The 20680-nt window shown below is 41.1% G+C and overlaps 1 protein-coding gene across 3 annotated transcripts in view; it reads left to right on the top strand.

The window, feature by feature from the left end:
* VPS41 (VPS41 subunit of HOPS complex) overlaps positions 1-20680 on the top strand; it is a 193136-nt gene that overhangs the window by 114480 nt on the left and 57976 nt on the right. For all 3 annotated transcript variants that reach the window (XM_032643131.1, XM_032643133.1, XM_032643132.1), the window contains 3 exons: positions 3225-3344; positions 5221-5367; positions 10946-11012. In XM_032643131.1, the coding sequence (XP_032499022.1) occupies positions 3225-3344; positions 5221-5367; positions 10946-11012 (334 nt within the window). The remainder of the gene's footprint in view (positions 1-3224; positions 3345-5220; positions 5368-10945; positions 11013-20680) is intronic.

Raw genomic sequence — 20680 nt, 5'->3', positions numbered from 1 at the left:
AAATTGCTTAATTTTTTAAAAAAATTCTTGTTATTCTCACGTATTTTCAAATAAATTCATAGCATTTTGGAAGCTCTAGAGAAAGCTCCTTTGGGATTTTCTTTGGGTTTGCATTAAAATCGTAGGTTAACTTCGTAAGACTTAAGCTCTTCAGTGAGAATTTTGAGTCTTATCATCCAGGAACGTAATATCTTTCCATTTATTTAGTTCTCCTTCTCTCTCCCTCGATAAAGTATTTTGTTTTTGCTGTGTAGCTAGTACGCACCCATCTGTTTTTGTTCATTATTAACTTTGAGAGCTGTGGACTTTCCCTTGTTTACAACTTTGATTGCATCCCCTAAAGTTTAGGTCTGTGCTATTTGTATTTTCATTTTCCAAGTGCTCTGGTCGCAGTTCGATTTCCTTTTTTTACTTATTTATTTTTTTGGCTGTGTTGGGTCTTCGTTTCTGTGCGAGGGCTTTCTCTAGTTGCGGCGAGCGGGGGCCACTCTTCATCGTGGTGCGCGGGCCTCTCACTGTCGTGGCCTCTCTTGTTGTGGAGCACAGGCTCCAGACGTGCAGGCTCAGTAGTTGTGGCTCACGGGCCTAGTTGCTCCACGGCATGTAGGATCCTCCCAGACCAGGGCTCGAACCCACGTCCCCTGCACTGGCAGGCAGACTCTCAACCACTGCGCCACCAGGGAAGCCCCGATTTCCTCTTTTACCCAAGGAGAGAGAGTATTTTTTTGTTTCAGTTTTTTTCTGTTTTGCTCTTCTTATCCTTTGTTATTAATTTCTTGCTTAATTTTCTTGTCACCTGAGAATAAGGAGAATTATTTGTGAAGTTCTTCTCTGCTTTACGGAATGTCTTAGTCATGTGTCAGGAGTGGGAGATTTTTTCTTATTCCCTAGACAAGTTTTATTGTTTTCAAATAGTGTATTTCTCCAAATTGCTGGGTTTCTTCTTGTTAGCTCATATTTACTAGAAGTGGCTGTGAAGTTGCCTGTAGATTTTGTGAGAACGTTTCCACATCTTTTACTCTGGACAGTGGTGGGAGAAGGAAGTTTTGTTTTCATTTTTGCTGAATTGGAACACAGTGTCTGTTGGGAAAACAACTACCAAAGAATGTAATCATTGGTGCAGCAGGGAAGTGCTGGATTTTTGTTAAAGCTTGCTTTCTGTATTTTTTAAGGTAACTTTCTACAGGCACTGCCCACCTCACATAACTGGCACAACTGCCCTCCTGTGCCAGCCTGCCTGCTTTTTTCTTCCAAGCTGTGTCTCCAAGCAGCAGCAGGAGTGGCTATTCAGGTGTGACTCTGCCGGTGCTGATCAAGGCCCCTGTGTCCCTGCCTGAGATTTTCCCTGTGACTCCCCTCACCTCCAGCCGCCACTGCACTGAGTGTCATTCTGCTATATACTTGACCGAGGTGGGCTCTTTCTAGTAATGAGTTGGACCACAGCCTTCACTGGGATCTTCTTTCTATCATGTTTTACAGAATTTCTAATTTAAAATTGAGGGCATATTTAATTTTGCTCACCCAGGTACAGATTATGCCCCTTTTAATACTACATTCGGCCATTTCTAGGTGGGGATTGGTGAGGGAGGGGAATTTGATGCCACGGGGCATCCCCTGGTCATCCAGCCAATCCTCCCTTCCAACAGGTGCTTGTGGAGCATTCCCGGGCCCCGCCCACTTCTTACAATCCCCTCTGCCTGACCCAGGCCACAGAGGGAAGACAGACATTGTGACCTTACCAATTCCTCATGTTGAATACAGTTGTCTTTAGCTACCTGTCTTTAGTGAACTGTGATCTTATACGTGGCAGGAGTTGTATTCTCAGGCTTTCACCTCTGATCCCAAGTTTCAGAGCTGTCCTGTCACAAAACGCTGCACACACTCCGTGGGCGCCTTGGCTGTGTTCTCTGCGTCATGGCCAAGGGAGAGGCTGAATCACAGGTGGAGGCCGTACCTAAGTGTCACTCGCTGGAGGCAGGGAGGCTTGGTGGTGGTGATTTCTTGGAACCTGGGCGGGGGGAGGATGAGCTGGGTTAGAAAGTTGCTGAGCGTATGTAGAGGAGCTCTGTCCTGTGTTTATCCGATGGGAACACCTGTGCTCAGTAGAAGCCCCGGCTCCAGTCTCCCCTGTGGCTGTTGTGAGGCCTCCTTGCTCTTGCATGGATGATAGAGAACTTTATACATTTCTGGCATTTTCACTTGACTAAACTCGGCTAATTAGTGACGGTGGACACTTATTTAACTTTAGGGTTTTTTTTTTTCTTTCCTTTCTGCCGCTTCTGGCTCTAGGAGCCTAACCATTGAGAAAGACATGTAAGAAATATAAATACTGTGAATTTACTCTCCACTATTCCCTATTTTTTCCCCTATTTTGGGGGTGGGGTATACTCAGGTAACTGAAATTGACGCTTATGATAGGAATTTTAAAAATTCTGTTATGGAATCTCTCATCAGCAATTGCTTTTAAAAGGTTAACTGTATATTTCAGGATTACATGTCTAAAGTTATATAGTGTAAGTTACACAATGTATAAATTATACCTCGTATGTATTAAATGACATATTGTATAAAGATCTTTTTTTACAGGATTTAAATTGGATATATCAAGAAAAAAATTTTATTGTATCCTTAATAATGCATGAATTCTAGAACTACATATTTATGTAGAAGTTTTGATTAAAGACCCTAGCTACTCTGAAGTTTTTGTAGAAGTTTAATCCTAAAGCAAATTTCTCTTACGTTATGACATGAATTACTGCTCAAAAGTCATTGTTAAATTATTTTTCTAGGGTTAAGTGAAAGACCCCTTCTAATCATTGCAGTTTAATCTGTGGCTAATATTTTATTTTCAGGGAAAACATTATCAGGTTTTGATTTCCTAGTTTACTAAATAAATTAATTCATGGTCAACTATTTGAAGAACTTTCTGTGATAAAAATCTTTCTACTAGTGTACATTATTTTCCCTGAATTTTGGTGTTTTGGTGCCATCTTGTGGCTGGACTGTGTAGTAACCTCAATACTCAAACACATTTCAGTGTCCTCGATAGGGTAAAAGATAGACTGGGAATGCTTTCCAAAATACAAATCATGTACCACTAGAAACCTACATTTAAAAGGCTGAGAATAGTTTGTTACTCGGTGAATGGCCAAGAAAAAATAATAAGGAATTTGATATATGACTCTTGGTTTCTAAAATTCTGTTTTCATGATATTTACCCCTAGTTGCTGCTGTTTGAACGGTCTTGGATGAGCAGATGGAAGTCTTCAGTTCTGCACGAAGGAGAAGGGAACATACGGAGTGTGAAGTGGAGGGGCCATCTGATTGCCTGGGCCAATAATATGGTACAAGCAGTGTCCCTAACGCTGGTTCAGAGCTAGAAGGACAGCCGGACCGAGAGCCCTGCGACAAAGGGCAGGGATGGCGCTCCTGCCACTGCCATTTCTCTGGGTTTTGTTATATCCCCGTATCTCCTCCCTCTTTTTTTTTTTTAACATCTTTATTGGAGCATAATTGCTTTACAATGGTGTGTTAGTTTCTGCTTTATAACAAAGTGAATCACTATACATATACATATATCCCCATATCTCCTCCCTCTTGCGTCTCCCTCCCACCCTCCCTATCCCACCCCTCCAGGCGGTCACAAAGCACCGAGCTGATCTCCCTGTGCTATGCGGCTGCTTCCCACTAGCTATCTATTTTACCTTTGGTAGTGTATATACATCCATACCACTCTCTCACTTCGTCCCAGCTTACCCTTCCCCCCTCCCTGTGTCCTCAAGTCCATTCTCTACGTCTGTGTCTTCACTCCTGTCCTGCCCCTAGGTTCTTCAGAATCATTTTTTTTAGATTCCATGTGTATGTGTTGGCATACGGTATTTGTCTTTCTCTTTCTGACTTACTTCACTCTGTATGACAGTCTCTAGGTCCATCCACATCACTACAAATCATTTCATTTCATTTCTTTTTATGGCTGAGTAATATTCCGTTGTATATATGTGCCACATCTTCTTTATCCATTCATCTGTCGATGGACATTTAGGTTGCTTTCATGTCCTGCCACTGACATTTCTAAAAGGTACATGTAGCGATTGATATCATACCCAGAGGGTAAAGAAATTACAATGCTTTTGGTGTTCATGGGAGAGTAATTTCCAACATATTCTGGGCTCTATCTTAGAGGAAGAAACCTGAGGCATGGAGAATAGCCAAGAAAATGAAAAGGCATCTTAATAATGAAAGGGCTGCATTGGAAATGTGGTCTTGAAAATACCATTTGCCTATTAGCCGAGGGCAAGTGCCAGGTGCTATGAAACAAGGGCAGGATGTTGCTGATTTTTCCTTTACTCTCAGTATAATCACAGACCCAAAATAGGCCTGCCTTTGAAAATGGGGATCCTAATTTTTGGTACTTCACTTATCTCAAGTTTATGCAATATGAGTAGGGCGAGTAGAAAGTTTAAAAATTACCTTTTGGACATCTGGCATAGCTTTTGGAATTTTGAGGTATAATTTAGCAAATCAGTGCTATTCCTTTTTGGCCTCACCGCATGGCATGCGGGATCCCAGTTCCCCAACCAGGGATCGAACCCATGCCCTCCATGCTGGAAGCGCAGAGTCCTAACCACTGGACCACGGGGGAAGTCCCCTGCTATTCCATTTTGAATGGTAGAAACCTCCCAGAATCTACCGTGCCAGTCAGGACTTTTCTTACTTCTCCTGGGTCACAGTCAAGGTCAACAGACGTGTGGCCTCTTGGTTTATTTTCATTTAGCTGCTTGCTTGATGTTTCCATTTGAGTACTTTAAAATGTCAGGCGTGTTTTTCTTTATATAGTGGTTTTTCAGATTCAAAGCTTTTCTGAAAACCAAGCCCAGTATTTGTGGTGGAACAATACAATTAGAGATGTGACTTTCTTTTTGGAAATGCAGTTGTTGATATCTGTACATTTCCCACTTGTGTTGGATTTGAGTGGCCTGTGCCATCCACTCATAAAATCTAGTTTGCCTAGAAAGGAGGACAGAGGTTTTCTTTTGTTTGGGGTTTTCACAGGATTCTTGTGGAGTAGGAACGTTTCTGTGGCTCCCAGCAGCACCTAAAAAACACTGTCGATACTTCGCTGTACTGGTTATCCCTGATGTTTAGCAGTGGCCATTAATAAATTTTCTTTTACCTTCCTTCTGCCAAGGAGAGGATGCTTAATGCTCTTTTATTTTCCAGGGTGTGAAGATTTTTGACATCACCTCGAAGCAAAGAATCACCAATGTGCCCCGGGATGATATAAGCCTTCGCCCCGATATGTATCCCTGTAGCCTCTGCTGGAAGGACAGTGTGACACTGATCATTGGCTGGGGCCCCTCTATCAAGGTAGTTTTGCTTGTATTTCTCGTACATCTGTGTTGTTACAGAGCTACCGAAGGTGGTCCACAGGAGTCCGAGTCCTGGAATGGCTTCTCGGAACCAGAATATTTTCACCCGCATATTATTATCATGTGATAATCATTTCATGCTTGAATTCTTCCATATGCATAGATTTTCAGATCTATCCTTTCTCCTGAACTTCTCCATGTTCAGAATGGTGCTGCCTTTTTGATCCTTTTTAAATTTCCCATAACCCGATTGGCCTTAGCTCTATGTAAAGCATGTGTTAGGTGTTGTTGGCTCACCTGGGTCCCTTTCGTTATTGTTCTTTTCATTTCCCGTAACTTTGATTCTGAGCTTCTTCACTAGGACCGATGGTGGAAAAAGAAGGTTGAAATGAAATCGCCCTGCTTGCTCACTAGTAGTTTGGTGGAGTGAAGGCCCAGGCTTATTACGGATGATAAGATTGGGGGCTATTTTGTCATGTATAGTATCTGCCTATTATGTGCCTGGGTGAATAAAGCTATTCTGCAAAAGGAGGCCCCAAATCCATTCACCTTTATTTCATGCCTAGTTGTTTTTCTCGTATTAGATGTTTCAGAGCCAAAAGTTGTTTTCTTCCGTTTAAAAATATATACCTTAATCTATACAACGTAAACTAAAACTTAGCTGAGTTAAAGACGCTGTGAGAAAGTATCCCAGCCATAGTCTAATGGGAGAGCTCGGCTCTAAAGAGTCACACAGACCTGGGATCCATTCCAACTTTTCCACTTAACTTCTTGCTTGACCCTCTCTGAGTCTTACTCTCCTTATCTGTAAAATGGGCGTGTTAATTGTTCTCACATCACATGTTTCGGAGACGATTAAATGAAGAGCTTAGCATAGGATCTGGCGTATTGTACTTGATAGATATCAGTGTCATTGTTATGCCAGAAAATTCCAGAAAAGTCATGAAAGAGACATGGCTATTTAAAATTCTTCAGTGGAAAGAAAAGCATAAAAATTATTAATGCAGTGATTGTTCCCACTAAAATAAATGTTAATCTGAGGTAAAGTCTCGTTGATACGATTCAGGTTCTCTTTCTGTCTTAATTGAACATGTGGTCATTGTTTCCATGTGTTAAATGAATACAACATGATTCACATTTAAGGTAACAGGAAGGAGGTTGTACCTGCAAAGTCTATGATAAAAAAGTGATTCCCAGTCTCCCTATCCCATGCGTGTGGTTATTGATCCAATAAAGTAATGTTCTTGATATTTTTTAAGTTTCTTAGATGGACCAAGTGGCTTTTCCCTCTGTTGTGATTTGCTTTTCTTTTGGTGAAAGACAAGGGAAATTAGTCTATTGGGATATGTGAAAAGTTTGCTGACTGTTACCAGAAATGCTTCCTCTATTAGGCTGAATAATGGTCCCAAAGACAGCAGGTCCTAATTCCCACCACCTATAAATGTTTCTTTATGCAGCAAGAGAGTCGGGCAAAACGTGTGACTGGTGAAGCATCTTGAGATTACCCTGCATTATCTGGGTGGGCCCTCTAAAAGGGAGTGCTACCCCAGAAGAGGAGAAGGCAGTGTGACCATGGATGCAGGGATTGGAGTGAGGCAGCCAAGGAATGCTGGAAGCCACCAGAAGCTAGACGAGGCGAGGAACAGATTCTTCCCTAGAGCCTCTGGAGGGAGCGTGGCCCTGCCGACACCTTGCACTTAAATCTTAGGGTTAGGACCCCATGCAGCTGCCGGGGAGGGGTGTGAGCCGAGGAAGCAGGAGGGGCAGATCCTTGAGACTGGAGTATGATTGGTGAATCTCTGTGGTACGTAAAGGAGGGCATTATTGCCGGAGTGGATGGAGCAGGTGTGGAGAAGACGGATAGAAGATGACAGAAGGGATAGGGACAGAGGGAGGGAGGGGTGTGTGTTGTGATGGAGAAGATCGCGTAAGGGCTCTCTGGGACAGAGCTCAGACCACAGCACCTAGGGGATAGAATAGGCCATGGCCCAGCTGCCAGTGGTGTCATGTGTCCTTGTCTTCAGAGAGGCTGTAGGATGGCCAGAGACACCATCAGGCTTTGGCGTGAGTCCCAGCTCCAGCCTTGAGGTCCTGGACAGCTCTCAGAGCCTCTGTGTTCTCGTGTGTACATTAGGGCTGGTAGTATCACCTTCCAGGGGCGTCTGAGGATTGGAAGAGGCCCGGGCAGTCCTTAAGTTCTGTCACTGTCTCTCAGATCTCTCCACTTCCCTCCATCCCCCTGTCGGGTCCCCTGACTCTAGTTTTGCCCCCCTTAATTCTGCCCTAAACAGTGCAGCCAGGATGATCTTTTCAGAGTGTAGATCAGGTGATGTCAGTCTCCTGGTTAAACCCCTCCAGGATGCTCATTGCTCATAGGATGACATCTTCCTCTTTCATGATGATCTGCCCCCTGTGTTCCTGTCTAGCCCCTCCTTCCCCTATCCTCTCTGCTTCTGTCTGATTACGTTCCCGTTGAGGGCCCCAAGCTGTCAAGTTGCCCTTTGGCACCTGTCCTGTATCTCCTGCTTCAACTTACATGGCGCTTCTTCCAGGAAGTCTTCCATCCCTGCTAGTAGATGCCCCCTGCTCTGTATTTCTGTACTTCTCCATCACACTTAAGTAAATGCCTTATTTATTTGTTTGTCTCCCCCCACTGCACCATAATCTTCCTAAGAACAGAGCTCTATCTGCTTTACAAAGCCCTCAGCTCAGGACACGTGCCCAGTAGTTGCTAAAAAGTGCTAATTAATATTGCTATTTCATATATATACATATATATTATTGTTACACTTCAAACCACGTGGAACACTGCTCCATGTGTACTTTTATCAACACATTAAATAAAGCAGATGTTCTGTTGGCATGTGGAGCGTGCCTATTAGACAATTTAGTAGTTTCCCTAGTAGGTGTGGATAGAAGAGTGGATAACTTATACGAAGAGAAGGAAAATTGGGGGAGTGGACAGGAAATTGTCTGAGATGGACAGGAAACAAATGACAGAAGGCGGGAAATTGTCTGAGATGGACAGGAAACAAATGACAGAAACCAATCCAAGGAGAAAATAGCCTGTCACTTCTCAGTAAATGCCTGTACCTCCACAGCACTGGGTTCAAGTCCCGTGTCAGAGAAAGAGAGTACTGTGGCCCTCTGTGTCTGTGGGTTCTGCATCAGTGGATTCAACCAACCTCGGATTGAAAATATTTTGGGGGAAAAAAATCCAGAAAGTTCCAAAAAGCAAAACTTTAATTTGCTGGAAACCAGTAACTGTTTACTAACATTTACATTGTGTTAGGTATTATAAGTAATCTAGAAATGATTGAATGCATATAGGAGGATGTTCGTAGGTTATATGCAAATACTATGCCATTTCCTATAATGGACTTGAGCATCTTCAGATTTTGGTATCCTCCAGGGTCCTGCAGATACCAAGGGATGACTGTACTGTCAGGTAGTTGCCGTGTTCCTGGACAGTGATTTGGACATGGATATTAGCCAAACCAAACCTTAAAAAAATGTACATTGATCTGTCAATTCTACTTCTAGGAATTTATCCTAAGGAAACAAAAGTCCAACAGTTTTATACACGAATATGTTGATTGCACTATTGCTTGCATCAGAGATAGAAAGAAGAAAAAACTAATGTCTAAAATAGGATTGAGTAAATAAATTACAGTATATCCCTGTAATGAAATGCTATAAAGACATTAAAGAATTATGTAAGGATATTTAAATAATACATTAAATTATTTATAGTAATTTTAGGTTGAGAAAAGTAGCTTCCCCAAAAGTGTGGATTGCTAATAGTGTTCACTTTGTTCTGGGACCACAGATAATAATTTTTTTTTTCCCTTTGGGTTTTCTGTATTTTAGAATTTTTCATATGGTAGCTTACTTAGGTTGCAGCTATAAATTAACACAATCAATGCTGTCTAAACGAAAAAGGAAAAAAACCTAGTCCCTGATGAAAGTTGTATAAGATCAGTACTTAACTTGAGGTTCAGCCTTTTTTTTTTTTATTGAAGTATAGTTGATTTACAATGTTGTGTTAATTTCTGGTGTACAGCAAAATGATTCAGTTATACATATATATATTCTTTTCCATTATGATTTATTTCATATTCTTTTCCATTATGATTTATCAAGTTTATTGAATTTAGTTCCCTGTGCTATACAATAGGACCTTGTTGTTTATTCATTCTATATATAATAGAATGCATCTACTAATCCCGAACTACCAATCCTTCCCTCCCTCAGCCTCCTTCCCCTTGGCAACCACAAGTATTATAATCTCTGAGTCCATCCATGTTGCTGCAAATGGCATTATTTTGTTCTTTTTATGGCTGAGTAATTGTCCATTGTATATATGTGCCACATCTTCTTTATCCATTCATCTGTTGATGGACATTTGAGGCACAGTCTTAACCTGGATGGCTGAACTTAACGTGCATAACGTGAATTTTTCTCATTTCTTATTACAAAATAGAATACATTTCTGTTAGAAAATATAGCAAAGAAAATATAAAGTATCTCTCGTCTTACCACCCTAAAACATCCACTGTTAACGCACATATGTGTTAAGGGTTGTGTGTAAGTGAGATATATACAAAAATAAATATATAAAATCTCTATCCAAACTGTATACATATAATTTAAAATAGGGGTTGGCAAACTTTTCTGTAAAAGGCTGGTAGTAAATATTTTAAACTTTGCATGCTACATACTGTTTCTGCTGAGTATTTTTCCTTTTATTTCTGTTTTTCCTTCTCTCTCTTCCTCCCTCCCTCCTTCTCATTTTTTCAAGGCTTCAAAAATATAAAAATTATTTTTAGCTTCCAGGCCATAAAAAAAGCAGACCAGGGGCCGGGCTTTTGTTTGCCACCCCTGATTTAAATTATATAATACATTGATTTTAATATGCTCAAGAGAAGAAGAAGAGCATGTGACACTTTTGCAAAGTATTATTTAGCAACAGTGAAATGTTACTAATACGTGATCAGAAACACAAGACCTCCTGTGGGTGTTGCCCAGATTAGACACTGGGCATTTTTGCCTCTGCTTCTGTCAGAGATAGAAGGAATCTGTGAGTAGAGTTGCAGAGAATGGGTCATTGAAACCATATTAAAACTATATTAGGGGCTTCCCTGGTGGCGCAGTGGTTGAGAGTCCGCCTGCCAATGCAGGGGACACAGGTTCGTGCCCCAGTCCGGGAAGATCCCACATGCCGCGGAGCCTGCGCATCCGGAGCCTGTGCTCCGCAACGGGAGAGGCCACAACAGTGAGAGGCCCACGTACCGCAAAAAAAAACCCAAAAAGAAACAACAAAAAAAACTACATTAGTTTGCTTCCTTTCTTTGTCCTCGAATAAAACTTTATTGAAGAATAGTGTCAGAGGATATAAGTAATGGTTGCTATACGTCATTGAAGTTAATTTCTATCACTTAAGTCACAGGGTAGGTTGTGTGCGTTCCATCTTGAGTGCTACACGGCTAATTTAGCAAAAGTACCATATAGTGAATGACATGTGATGAAGAGTTTTCTGTCAGATGAATTAAATAACCTGTGAATTTCTTTTCTAGATATGCTCGGTGAAGGAACGGCATGCCAGTGAAATGAGGGACTTGCCGAGCCGATACGTTGAAATAGGTATGCCTTCTGTGGTGTAAACCTTCAGAAGAGAATCCATGTTATGAAGGGGAGTCTTAAGGCTGTGTTCTTCAGGGCTCATCATTGGTACCTTGATGAAATAGATCAAGAGACTTCTAAGTTTTGAAATTTGGCTGTAGAGACCCTTTATTCTAACTCTATTTCTAATTTTTACACAATAATATTGTAGTTGGCTTTGAAGTTGAATGACCATGAGCTTGGGTTCTGGTTCTGTTATTTATCACCTGGACTTTGGACAAATTTCTGCGTGCCTCAGTCATTTTCATCCATAAAATACAGAAAAGAATACCTGTCTCACAGGTTGTTTGTCAAAATTCCAAGCATGCATGCACAGCTCATAATACAGTTCTCACACTTGGTATTGTCAACGTGTGCCTTCTAAATATTTATTTCCCTCATCACTGGTCTGGTCCAAACTGCCATAGTCTTATGTGGATAGTGACCCAGCAGCCTGCTAACTGGTTCATCTCTTTCCACTGTGAGTTACTGTACTCTAGTCCCCCGCACTGCAGTCAAAGTACAAATGAGCTGGTGTCACCACCCTTCAGTCCCTTCCCATTGTTCTTAGGATAAAGATGAGACTCCTTAACTTGACCTTGGGGATCTGCGTTGGCCCTCACCTGCCTTTCTAGCTTCAGCTCATAACAAGCTTCTCCTTAGTCTCTGTGCTCCAGTCACACTGGCCTTCCATCTGCCCGTGCTGCTGCTTCCCATCTCTCTGGAATGCTCTTCTTGCCTCTTTTTACTTCATGGACCCCTTATCATCTTTAATCATACCGCAGCTCAAGTGTTGCTTTTGTGGGAAGGCCCACTGGTCCTCCCTAAGCAGGTCAGATCCCCCCATGATAGGCGCGTAGCATTTCCCATTCTAGCCCTTGTTTGAGTTGCAGTGATCATGTGATTAGTCAGTGCATTTCTGTCTCTTCCACCAGACTATAACCTTGTTTTTGCTCAGTGTTTTTTGTATCTCAGGGACCTGGCACCATACCTGGCACGTAGCAGGTGCTAAATAATATTGGGTTGAATGAATCAGTGACTCTGGAAACAACTATTCAGGAAAAGTATGCCAAGGAGGCTATGCCACTACTTTTATAACTTAGTTTTAGGACCTAGTGCCAAAGTTACTCAAACAGAAAGGGTGAGAATGGACTGACTTTTGTCAGTTAAACAGAGTAAAAGCTCTTTTTGTATTATTTAGAGCTGAGTAATAATAGGAGACAGTTTTGTGGCAGAGAAGGTGTGCCATATTATATGTCAGCTGAAAAGTTTTATTTACCCATTTGGATGGTGGATGGGGAATATACATTTGATGGGTTGTTATAACAGGATGAAGCTGAGATAAATCATTTGCACATGACTACTTTTTTTTTTTTATTAATCTTTATTTATTTATTTATGGCTGCATTGGGTCTCCATTTCTGCACGCGGGCTTTCTCTAGTTACGGCAAGCGGGGGCTACTCTTCGTTGTGGTGTGCGGGCTTCTCGTTGCGGTGGCTTCTCTTGTTGTGGAGCACGGGCTCTAGGCGCGTGGGCTTAAGTAATTGTGGCACGTGGACTCAGTAGTTGTGGCACACGGGCTTAGTTGCTCTGCAGCACGTGGGATCTTCCTGGATCAGAGCTCGAACCCGTGTCCCCTGCATTGGCAGGCGGATTCTTAACCACTGTGCCACCAGGGAAGTCCCGTGACTGTACTTTCATAAACAGAGTAAGATGTACCCACCAGGAAAATATGGTTGTAGCATTTAAATCTGGGATATTTTATACTTGAAGTCGGAAGCTGGTGGTAGGGTTTTAATAGTTCTGCTATTCTTTTGTTTTGCCTTAGAAGGATAAATACATAAATTCATAGTTCGGATTTCTCAGGGTCTGGATGAAATAGGTAAATACAGAATATAATGATACTGAGGAACTAGATAAGACTGAGAACTAGAAGATAAAGATAATTATTTCAGTATCTCTATTTTCTGCCCCTCCCCTGCCTACCAGAATAAAACCTGAACGTCTCAATGCATAGTGTCCTGAGAGGTAAGTATTAGAATATTTTAAATACAGATGAGTTTAAAAAAAAAAAAAAACAGGAAAGGCAAGAACTCTGGGAACTTTAGGATGTAAAAATTGCCAGGAAGGCATAAAAATGCAGCAATGTCATCTTCTCTCCTTAGTTGGTGTTTATTGCTTGCCTACTAGGTATGGGCCATTGTGCTATGTGTATTACCTGCTTTAGTTCACTGTCACAGCAGCCCTTTGAAGGGCAAGTAGTAGGCTTCTTATTCTATAGATGAAGAAAACTGAGGCTCAGGGTGGTAAACAACCTGTCCAAGGTCTTACTGCTGTGGCATTAAAATGGATAGAATCTAACCCTGCAGAACCACCAGGCAGGGAGGCCAGGCAGTTTGGCAAATTCCTGTCTGATCTTGGTAAGGTTGCATTACCTCCCTAAGCCAGACTTTCCTCACCTATAAAATGGAGGTGAGGGACTTCCCTGGCCATCCAGTGGTTCAGACTCCGTGCTTCCATTGCAGGGGATGTGGGTTCGATCCCGGGTCGGGGAACTAAGTTCCCACACGCCATGCAGTGTGGCCAAAAATTTTTTAAAAAATAAAAAATTTAAAAAGTAAAATGGAGATAAGACCTACTGTCTCAGATAGTTGGGAGAATTAGACATGATTCTAAGGTCTGTAACACTGTCCTTGGCACACAGTAGGTGTTCAGTGAATCACGGTGGTTATTATCACCGTGCAGACTTCCATCTCAGCTCCATGACTGCTAACAGCCGGCCCAGTGGTGGCCCTAGAGCCCTGGGATCACATTATTAAAGTGTGTTTTGTATGTACTACGATTTCCGTGAAATAGACCGTGTGTGAGTACTAACAGTATCACATTAGGGACATTTTACTACTATGGTTAATGGTTAAGTACCATTTTTTCCCCTCTTGAGAGCAAACCTTTAAGAATATAAACCATTTCCACAGCAGTAGGCAAAGTGGTTTAGATAAGAGTCCTTGACTAGAATAAAGGAAAAGTGAAATGTTAGGAGGTCTGGATTACAATTTGCTTTATGACAGTGTAAGCCACTGTTCTTTAGTAAATGAGGTGAAAATGACATTGAGATGAAAGAAATATCTGTAGCTGTACATTACATTTCTTAGAAGCCAGATATTTATAACTCTTCCTTATAAATCCGAATCTCAAAAACAATGTAAAAGTTATTCCTGTCAATAAGATATTCTTGTAAATGAAAGCTAATAATGATAATAAAGATGAAGCTTACTGGCCAGTCTCTAATCCATGAAGACATAAGGTTACACAAGGTTTGGGGGGTGTCATTTCCTCTTCCAAATTACAGTTTTAAAAGTAGGTTGTGGTCCATGCCTGCTGTACTTATTTAACTTAACTTGGGTCTCTTACTATCATAGGACTCCATAACTCTCTGGCACTTTTTACCAAAGTCGTCCATGTTCTTAATGGAATGGTAGTTGGGAGCTGATACTATGTTGTTGGGAAATGAAGCCAATACTGGTGTGTCATTTTGGGGGCATCTACTGCCAAGGGCAGATAACTTACATGCAAGGAATTAATGATTGACTCCCTAGTCTTGATTTCATATGGAAGTCTATTTCAAAAAAAAATAATAATCAAGAGAAAAGCTACATGGGAATCTACATAAAATGACAGAGATAAGCCAGGAAGAAAGAGAAGGAGAAGAAAATAAGGGACATCTTTTTCATTTTAATTAAGCAGAGTCCGTATTGTTAGTTTATTATATGCTGTGGCTCTATTTAGTACATTGTTCCATTTTCAGCCTCTTGATTGACTTGGAAATTGAAGGCCTTTTTGCATGGTGGTAGAGAGCTGTGAAATTAATGCCTTTCTTAGATCTAAGTATCTCTATCCACCTGTTAGCATTCTGACCCAGACACACAGGTTCCAGCAGTGGGACAGTTCTCCCATGCATGTGAATGACGAGGCTCACCTCCGTGTCTTAAGTCTCAGTAGAAATCAGGGCAGTTCAAGGTGTCCATAAGGATCTAGCTCTGTATGGTTTTCTGTTCTGTTAGAATTCAGTTTGATTCTCACTAATCTATTAATTCTTCTGTTCTGCATTGAATTTTTTCCCCAACATTTTTTAATGAAAATTATTAAACATACAAAAAAACTAAAGCATTTTACTGGATCTATTTACTCGCTTCCTTGATTCCACAGTTAAGATTTTATTATACTTGTTTTATTACGCATCTGTCCTCTATCCATTTGTCACTCAGTGCTGGAGGCTCAAATACTTGTTGGAAGTGGAGTTAATAAATTTTCTCTACCATAAGTAGCGGTAAGAAATTGGAAGCACCTGAAGTAAGAAGTATATCTTGTTCATTTTATAACAACTACCACCAGCCACATGCTTAAATACATTACACACAGAATTTTGTTTAATCTTCACAATGGTCCCAGTGGGTAGGGCTGCTATCCCATTTTATAGGTGAAGAAGCTGAGGTTTAGAGGGAACAAGTAACCTGCTCCAGATGCGGACATTCGGAAGCAAAGAAGGCAGCGTTTGAACACAGATAAGCCTAGTTTCAAAGCTGTTTCTCCTCACTGCTGTGCCATGCGTTCTTCCATGCGTGTCCTCCGCCTAGCCCCAAGCCCTCATGTGCAGCCAAAGTAACTGATGAGAAGAAAAGCAGCTTTCTGCAGGCACTCAGATACCAACCATGGGGCAGAAATTCTCCAAAGACCCTTTAAATATGCAGTGAGGATGTCTGCTCCCCTGTTCTACAAACAGCCAGATGAAATGGACATGCAGTAGATTTGTTTTTTTATTTTGGTTCAAATGAAGTATCTCATTTAGAAAAATAGAAATTTTATTTCCCCTTGTTGTATTCTGGGACTGACAGCTCTTCATCGTTTCTCCTCCAAATGCTTAGGGAATCTCTAGAACCTAGTTGCCTTGGATGGCTATCAAAATTGTTTCTAAGGAAAGGAAGTCAAATCCAGACGGTGATGTGATTCTTTGAGCCCTCTTGTGTGCCCTTTCTTAGTGTTTGGCTTAAGTTTAGTTGATGCATCAAGGCAGTTTTGGATTTTTTTGAGGGGGGTGGGTGGGTGGTTAGGTCTCTGAATGTGTGTATGTGTTTATTTTTTTAATTTTATTTTATTGTAAGGACACTTCACATGAGATCTACCCTCTTAACAAAATTTTAAGTGTATGTACAGTACACTTTGTGCCTGTTGATTAGCAACTTTCTTTTTCCCCCCTCCTCCCCAGCCTTTACAACCACCTTTACTCTTTGATTCTATGAATTTGACTATTTTAGGTACAATGTTTGTCTTTCTGTGTCTGGCTCATTTCACTGAGCATAACGTTCTCAATGTTCATCCAGATCGTTGCATATTGCAGAATTTTTTTTTTGAGGCCAAACAGTATTCCATTTTACATATATAATATATACCACATTTTCTTTATCCATTACTGTGTCGATGGCCATTTAGGTAATTTCTGTATCTTGGCTGTTGTGAATAGTGCTGCAATGAACATGGGAGTGCTAGTGTCTCTTCAAGATCCTGATTTCAGTTCTTCTGGATAAATACCCAGAAGGGAGTTGCTGGATCATATGGTGGTTCTATCCGAATGTTTTTTTTGAGGAAACTCCATACTCTTTTGCACGGTGGCTGCACATTTGCATTTCAACCAGCAGTGCATAGGGTTCCAACTTCTCCACATCTTCACCAACACTTGATAGCTTGTCTTTTTTTTTTTTTTTTCTTTAATAGCCTATTTATAGCTTAAAGTATAACTATTTAGTTTCGAACCTTTTGACCCAGAGGTCTCTGACCATCCCCTTGTCTGTGGTCTAAGCAGTGTGTGGTCAGCTTCTCACAGAGTCACTCTTTATCAGTGCTGCTTCGTGAGTGCTGAAGTTGAGTATCTGAGATAATCACATCCGCTTAGCTTTGTCACAGTGTATGCTGAATATCGATTAGAAAATATAGAATTAAATTGCAGGCTAAACCCATTTTATATAGCTCTGATTTACGTGTAATATTGGCTCCTGATTTGAATGTTTGTGTTATTTTGTCCATTGGCTCTTCTCTTCTGTTTCACTGCCACATATTAGGTCTTCTCCTTAACTTGCTGACATAAAGCATTGTAAAGTCACTTTTACTTCAATGCATCTGCTTCATAGCAGTCCCAAGGATGTTAAAATGTGAGTTCCAAATGTATTTTCTTAGCTTAGTGGTCATGCTGACAGAGTGTCCAAATTTCTCAAAGTTTATAGACATTATATCTAGTTGATTAAGAAATACTAATATCTGGTTATTAAAGGGTCAGATTCTCTTGGGAATAAGGCACTATCATAAACGGACCTCAATGCTTTTTCATATGTGAATATAAGACAAGGGAAGATAATTGTTCTTATTTATAAATTGCTTGACAAACTTTGTTTGCTTCTTTAAGAATCACAGAAACTGGGCTTCCCTGGTGGCGCAGTGGTTGGGAGTCCGCCTGCTGATGCAGGGGACATGGGTTCGTGCCCCGGTCCGGGAAGATCCCACATGCCGCGGAGCAGCTGGGCCCGTGAGCCATGGCCACTGGGCCTGCGTGTCCGGAGCCTGTGCTCCGCAACGGGAGAGGCCACAGCAGTGAGAGGCCCGCGTACCGCAAAAAAAAAAAAAAAAAAAAAAAAAGAATCACAGAAACTAAAATCTATAGGGTATTACTTTATTTAGCTCCAGTGAAGATACCAAATCCTTCTGGGTCACATTTAGCTAACGGGCATTTTGCAACCAGCAAAGGGAAAACAAGGGCCCCAAATAAAAAAGCAGTACAAGTTCTATGTACTGCAGTGCATGGGAAATTCAAGGGAAGGGCGGGCACCCTGGCTGCATGCAGAACTGGCAGAAAGTAGTCAAGCCCTTCACTTCTTCTGTTCCTGCTAAGGTAGCACCATTTTGCCCTTAGCACCTCTGTGTTCTGATTTATGTTTTCTAGTGTGACATATCTAGGAAGAGTAAGATTTCAAATTCTACTTTTGCTTGCCTTCTACTTAAGGGACCTTAGTCAAGTTACTTAATATCACTGAGCTTCAAGGCCCTTTTGAAATGTATATAAGGTATTAATGGTGGAAAAAGATGGTGTATGTAAAATATTTAACATCCTCCTTGTCAGTACAGTAATGCTCATTAAATAGAAGCTATCAATATCACTGTTCTATTTCGTTAGAGAGAAAAACAGTGGTTTCTTTTAACAATCGGGAGACGAAAACATTGTGTTTCATAAAGTCAATTGAAAGGAAATGGGGGAAAGATATAAATAAGGATTTACTGAATTATTCTGAAGAGGTTAAAACATTTCATGATACCTTTCATAGGTACAAGTAATAATGAAGAGTATGAAGGTCTGAATACAATGATATTAAGTGAGATAACCTAGTTATGAACTATTTGGAGATGGTCTTTTTATACAGAGCCAAATAAAATCTTGACTTTTATTCTTTACAATTTAATATACATTAGTTTTTTTTAATCTATTTTTTTTTATTTTTTATTTTTTATTTTTTTTTTATTTTTTTTTTATTTTTATTATTTTTTTTTAATCTATTTTAATGAAGTTTTCTTCATGAAAATTTTTTGAATGAACATTTTGTGAAATGTTCCTCTCTCACGTGTAACCAGCCTTCCTGCCCTTACCAGGCACATCTAGTCATGGTTGTTGCCACTGTTTCCACCCCCATCTCCACCCCTCTGGGAACAAATTTTCCTACTTTGTGTTCTTTCTTGCTTTACACCTGCTTCCATTCTTGCATAGCACATGGTATTTTAATTATTTCTTTAGCTTCTAGACTCACACTCTCTTTTAAGTCAGAGGCAAACTCTTCGTCTTCCTGATGCTTCTGGAAGTGTGTCTTCTGCCTAAGTGGTGCTCAGTAATTCTTTATGAAGTTGTTGATAACTCTCAGAGATGTAAGACCCAAGGTACAAGAAAGCTCTGTCTTATTCACTTTTATTTCAATCACATGCCAATCTTTCAGAAACTTAGAGCATGTATGCTATTGATGGCCCGACAATATTTATGCATTTGTGACTGTAATCCCAGCCCTGGGTTATATCAAGTTGGTGTCTAACCCTGATATGTTAACATTTTGTGCTTGGAGGATTCTGAGAAGATGGTGGTAGTGGCCACATAACTGTTCCATCTTCCTGAGTCCTCAGGAACAACTGGATCACGCAACCAAAAACCCATAGACAACACTCACAGCAAGGTAGCCCTAGGAACCGCAAGATACGAGCAAATGGAAAATCCACCAATAGCCACGGGACCCGCTATGGTTCCAGTGTCTGTATGAGAGAAAGCAGAGGGAGCAAGGGGGCTTCTAATGCATTTGAGATCAGGAGATCTCCCAGACAATCAGCAGGTGTTTTCTGGAAGACACCCAGGCTGCTCTGAGAGGGGTGGGTGCAGGGCTGCAGTTAGGGTGAGCGGCTCGGGCATCCCAGCAGCCCCTGGGAACTCTTACAGTTGAGTGGCCAGTGTTTCCTGACAGGGCCGGGCTCACACAGGAGAATAAATCCTGAGCAGTATGGGCATGATAGAAACAAAGAGAAGGTCCAGATAAAAGTAGGGAGGGGACAGAGCCAGGAAATCTCAGAAAGCAAGGGACCAGATTTTTAAAGCTATGTGAAAACTATGAATGAGGGAACTCTTGGAGGTTAGAAGAGTTATCTCAGTTCCTCCCTCCTCCCAAGAGATCAGTGGCTGATTTCACCTAGAAACAAGTGCAGAAAAGTACCGAGGTCAAATCCCATACCAAGGTTTAAGAAAAAGTGAATAAGGAGCAGAATAACATCCTTGGCAATGAAAGCACACCAGACAGAAACACCCACAAAATAGATGATGACTGTAATGTACTGTTTCAGAACAAGCTCTAAGATAGTTTAAAGAAGGCATGGGGGCTTCCCTGGTGGCGCAGTGGTTAAGAATCCGCCTGCCAATGCAAGGGACACAGGTTCGATCCCTGGTCTGGGAAGATCCCACATGCCACAGAGCAACTAAGCCCGTGCACCACAACTACTGAGCCTGCATGCTAGAGCCCGCGAGCCACAACTACTGAGCCCACACGCCACAACTACTGAAGCCCATGCGCCTAGATCCTGTGCTTCACAACAAGAGAAGCCACTGCAATGAGAAGGCTGCACACTGCAATGAAGAGCAGCCCCTGCTCACCGCAACTAGAGAAAGCTCACCTGCAGCAATGAAGACCCAATGCAGCCAAAAATAAATTTAAAAAAAAGAGAAGGGATGGAAGGCATGAAAGAACAACAAAAATCAGAACTAAAAAAATTTCAAATGAGGTGACAGAACTTGAAATATTTATAAATAAAAGATTATTTCAGAAATGAAGGTTTAACTGGAAGGAACACAGGAGCAAATAGACACAAAGACAATACTGAAAGAAGAGAAATAGAAGACGAAAAAATTTTCATCACAAATAAGGGGAAGAAAAGGTTTATGATTAAATGATAAACACTGAGACAGGCAAAGATAATTCAGCCTACAAGTAAGAGTCATGGAAAACAAAACAAGGGAATGGAATAAATACCAAAAACAGTAATTCAAGAAAAATTTCCCGAAACTACAGAGAAACAAAACTAG

The sequence above is a fragment of the Phocoena sinus genome, chromosome 9 (assembly GCF_008692025.1).
Source record: "Phocoena sinus isolate mPhoSin1 chromosome 9, mPhoSin1.pri, whole genome shotgun sequence".
Lineage (NCBI taxonomy): Eukaryota > Metazoa > Chordata > Mammalia > Artiodactyla > Phocoenidae > Phocoena > Phocoena sinus.
The sequence above is the reverse complement of the archived record's forward strand: the minus strand, read 5'-3'. Positions and strand labels throughout refer to the sequence as shown.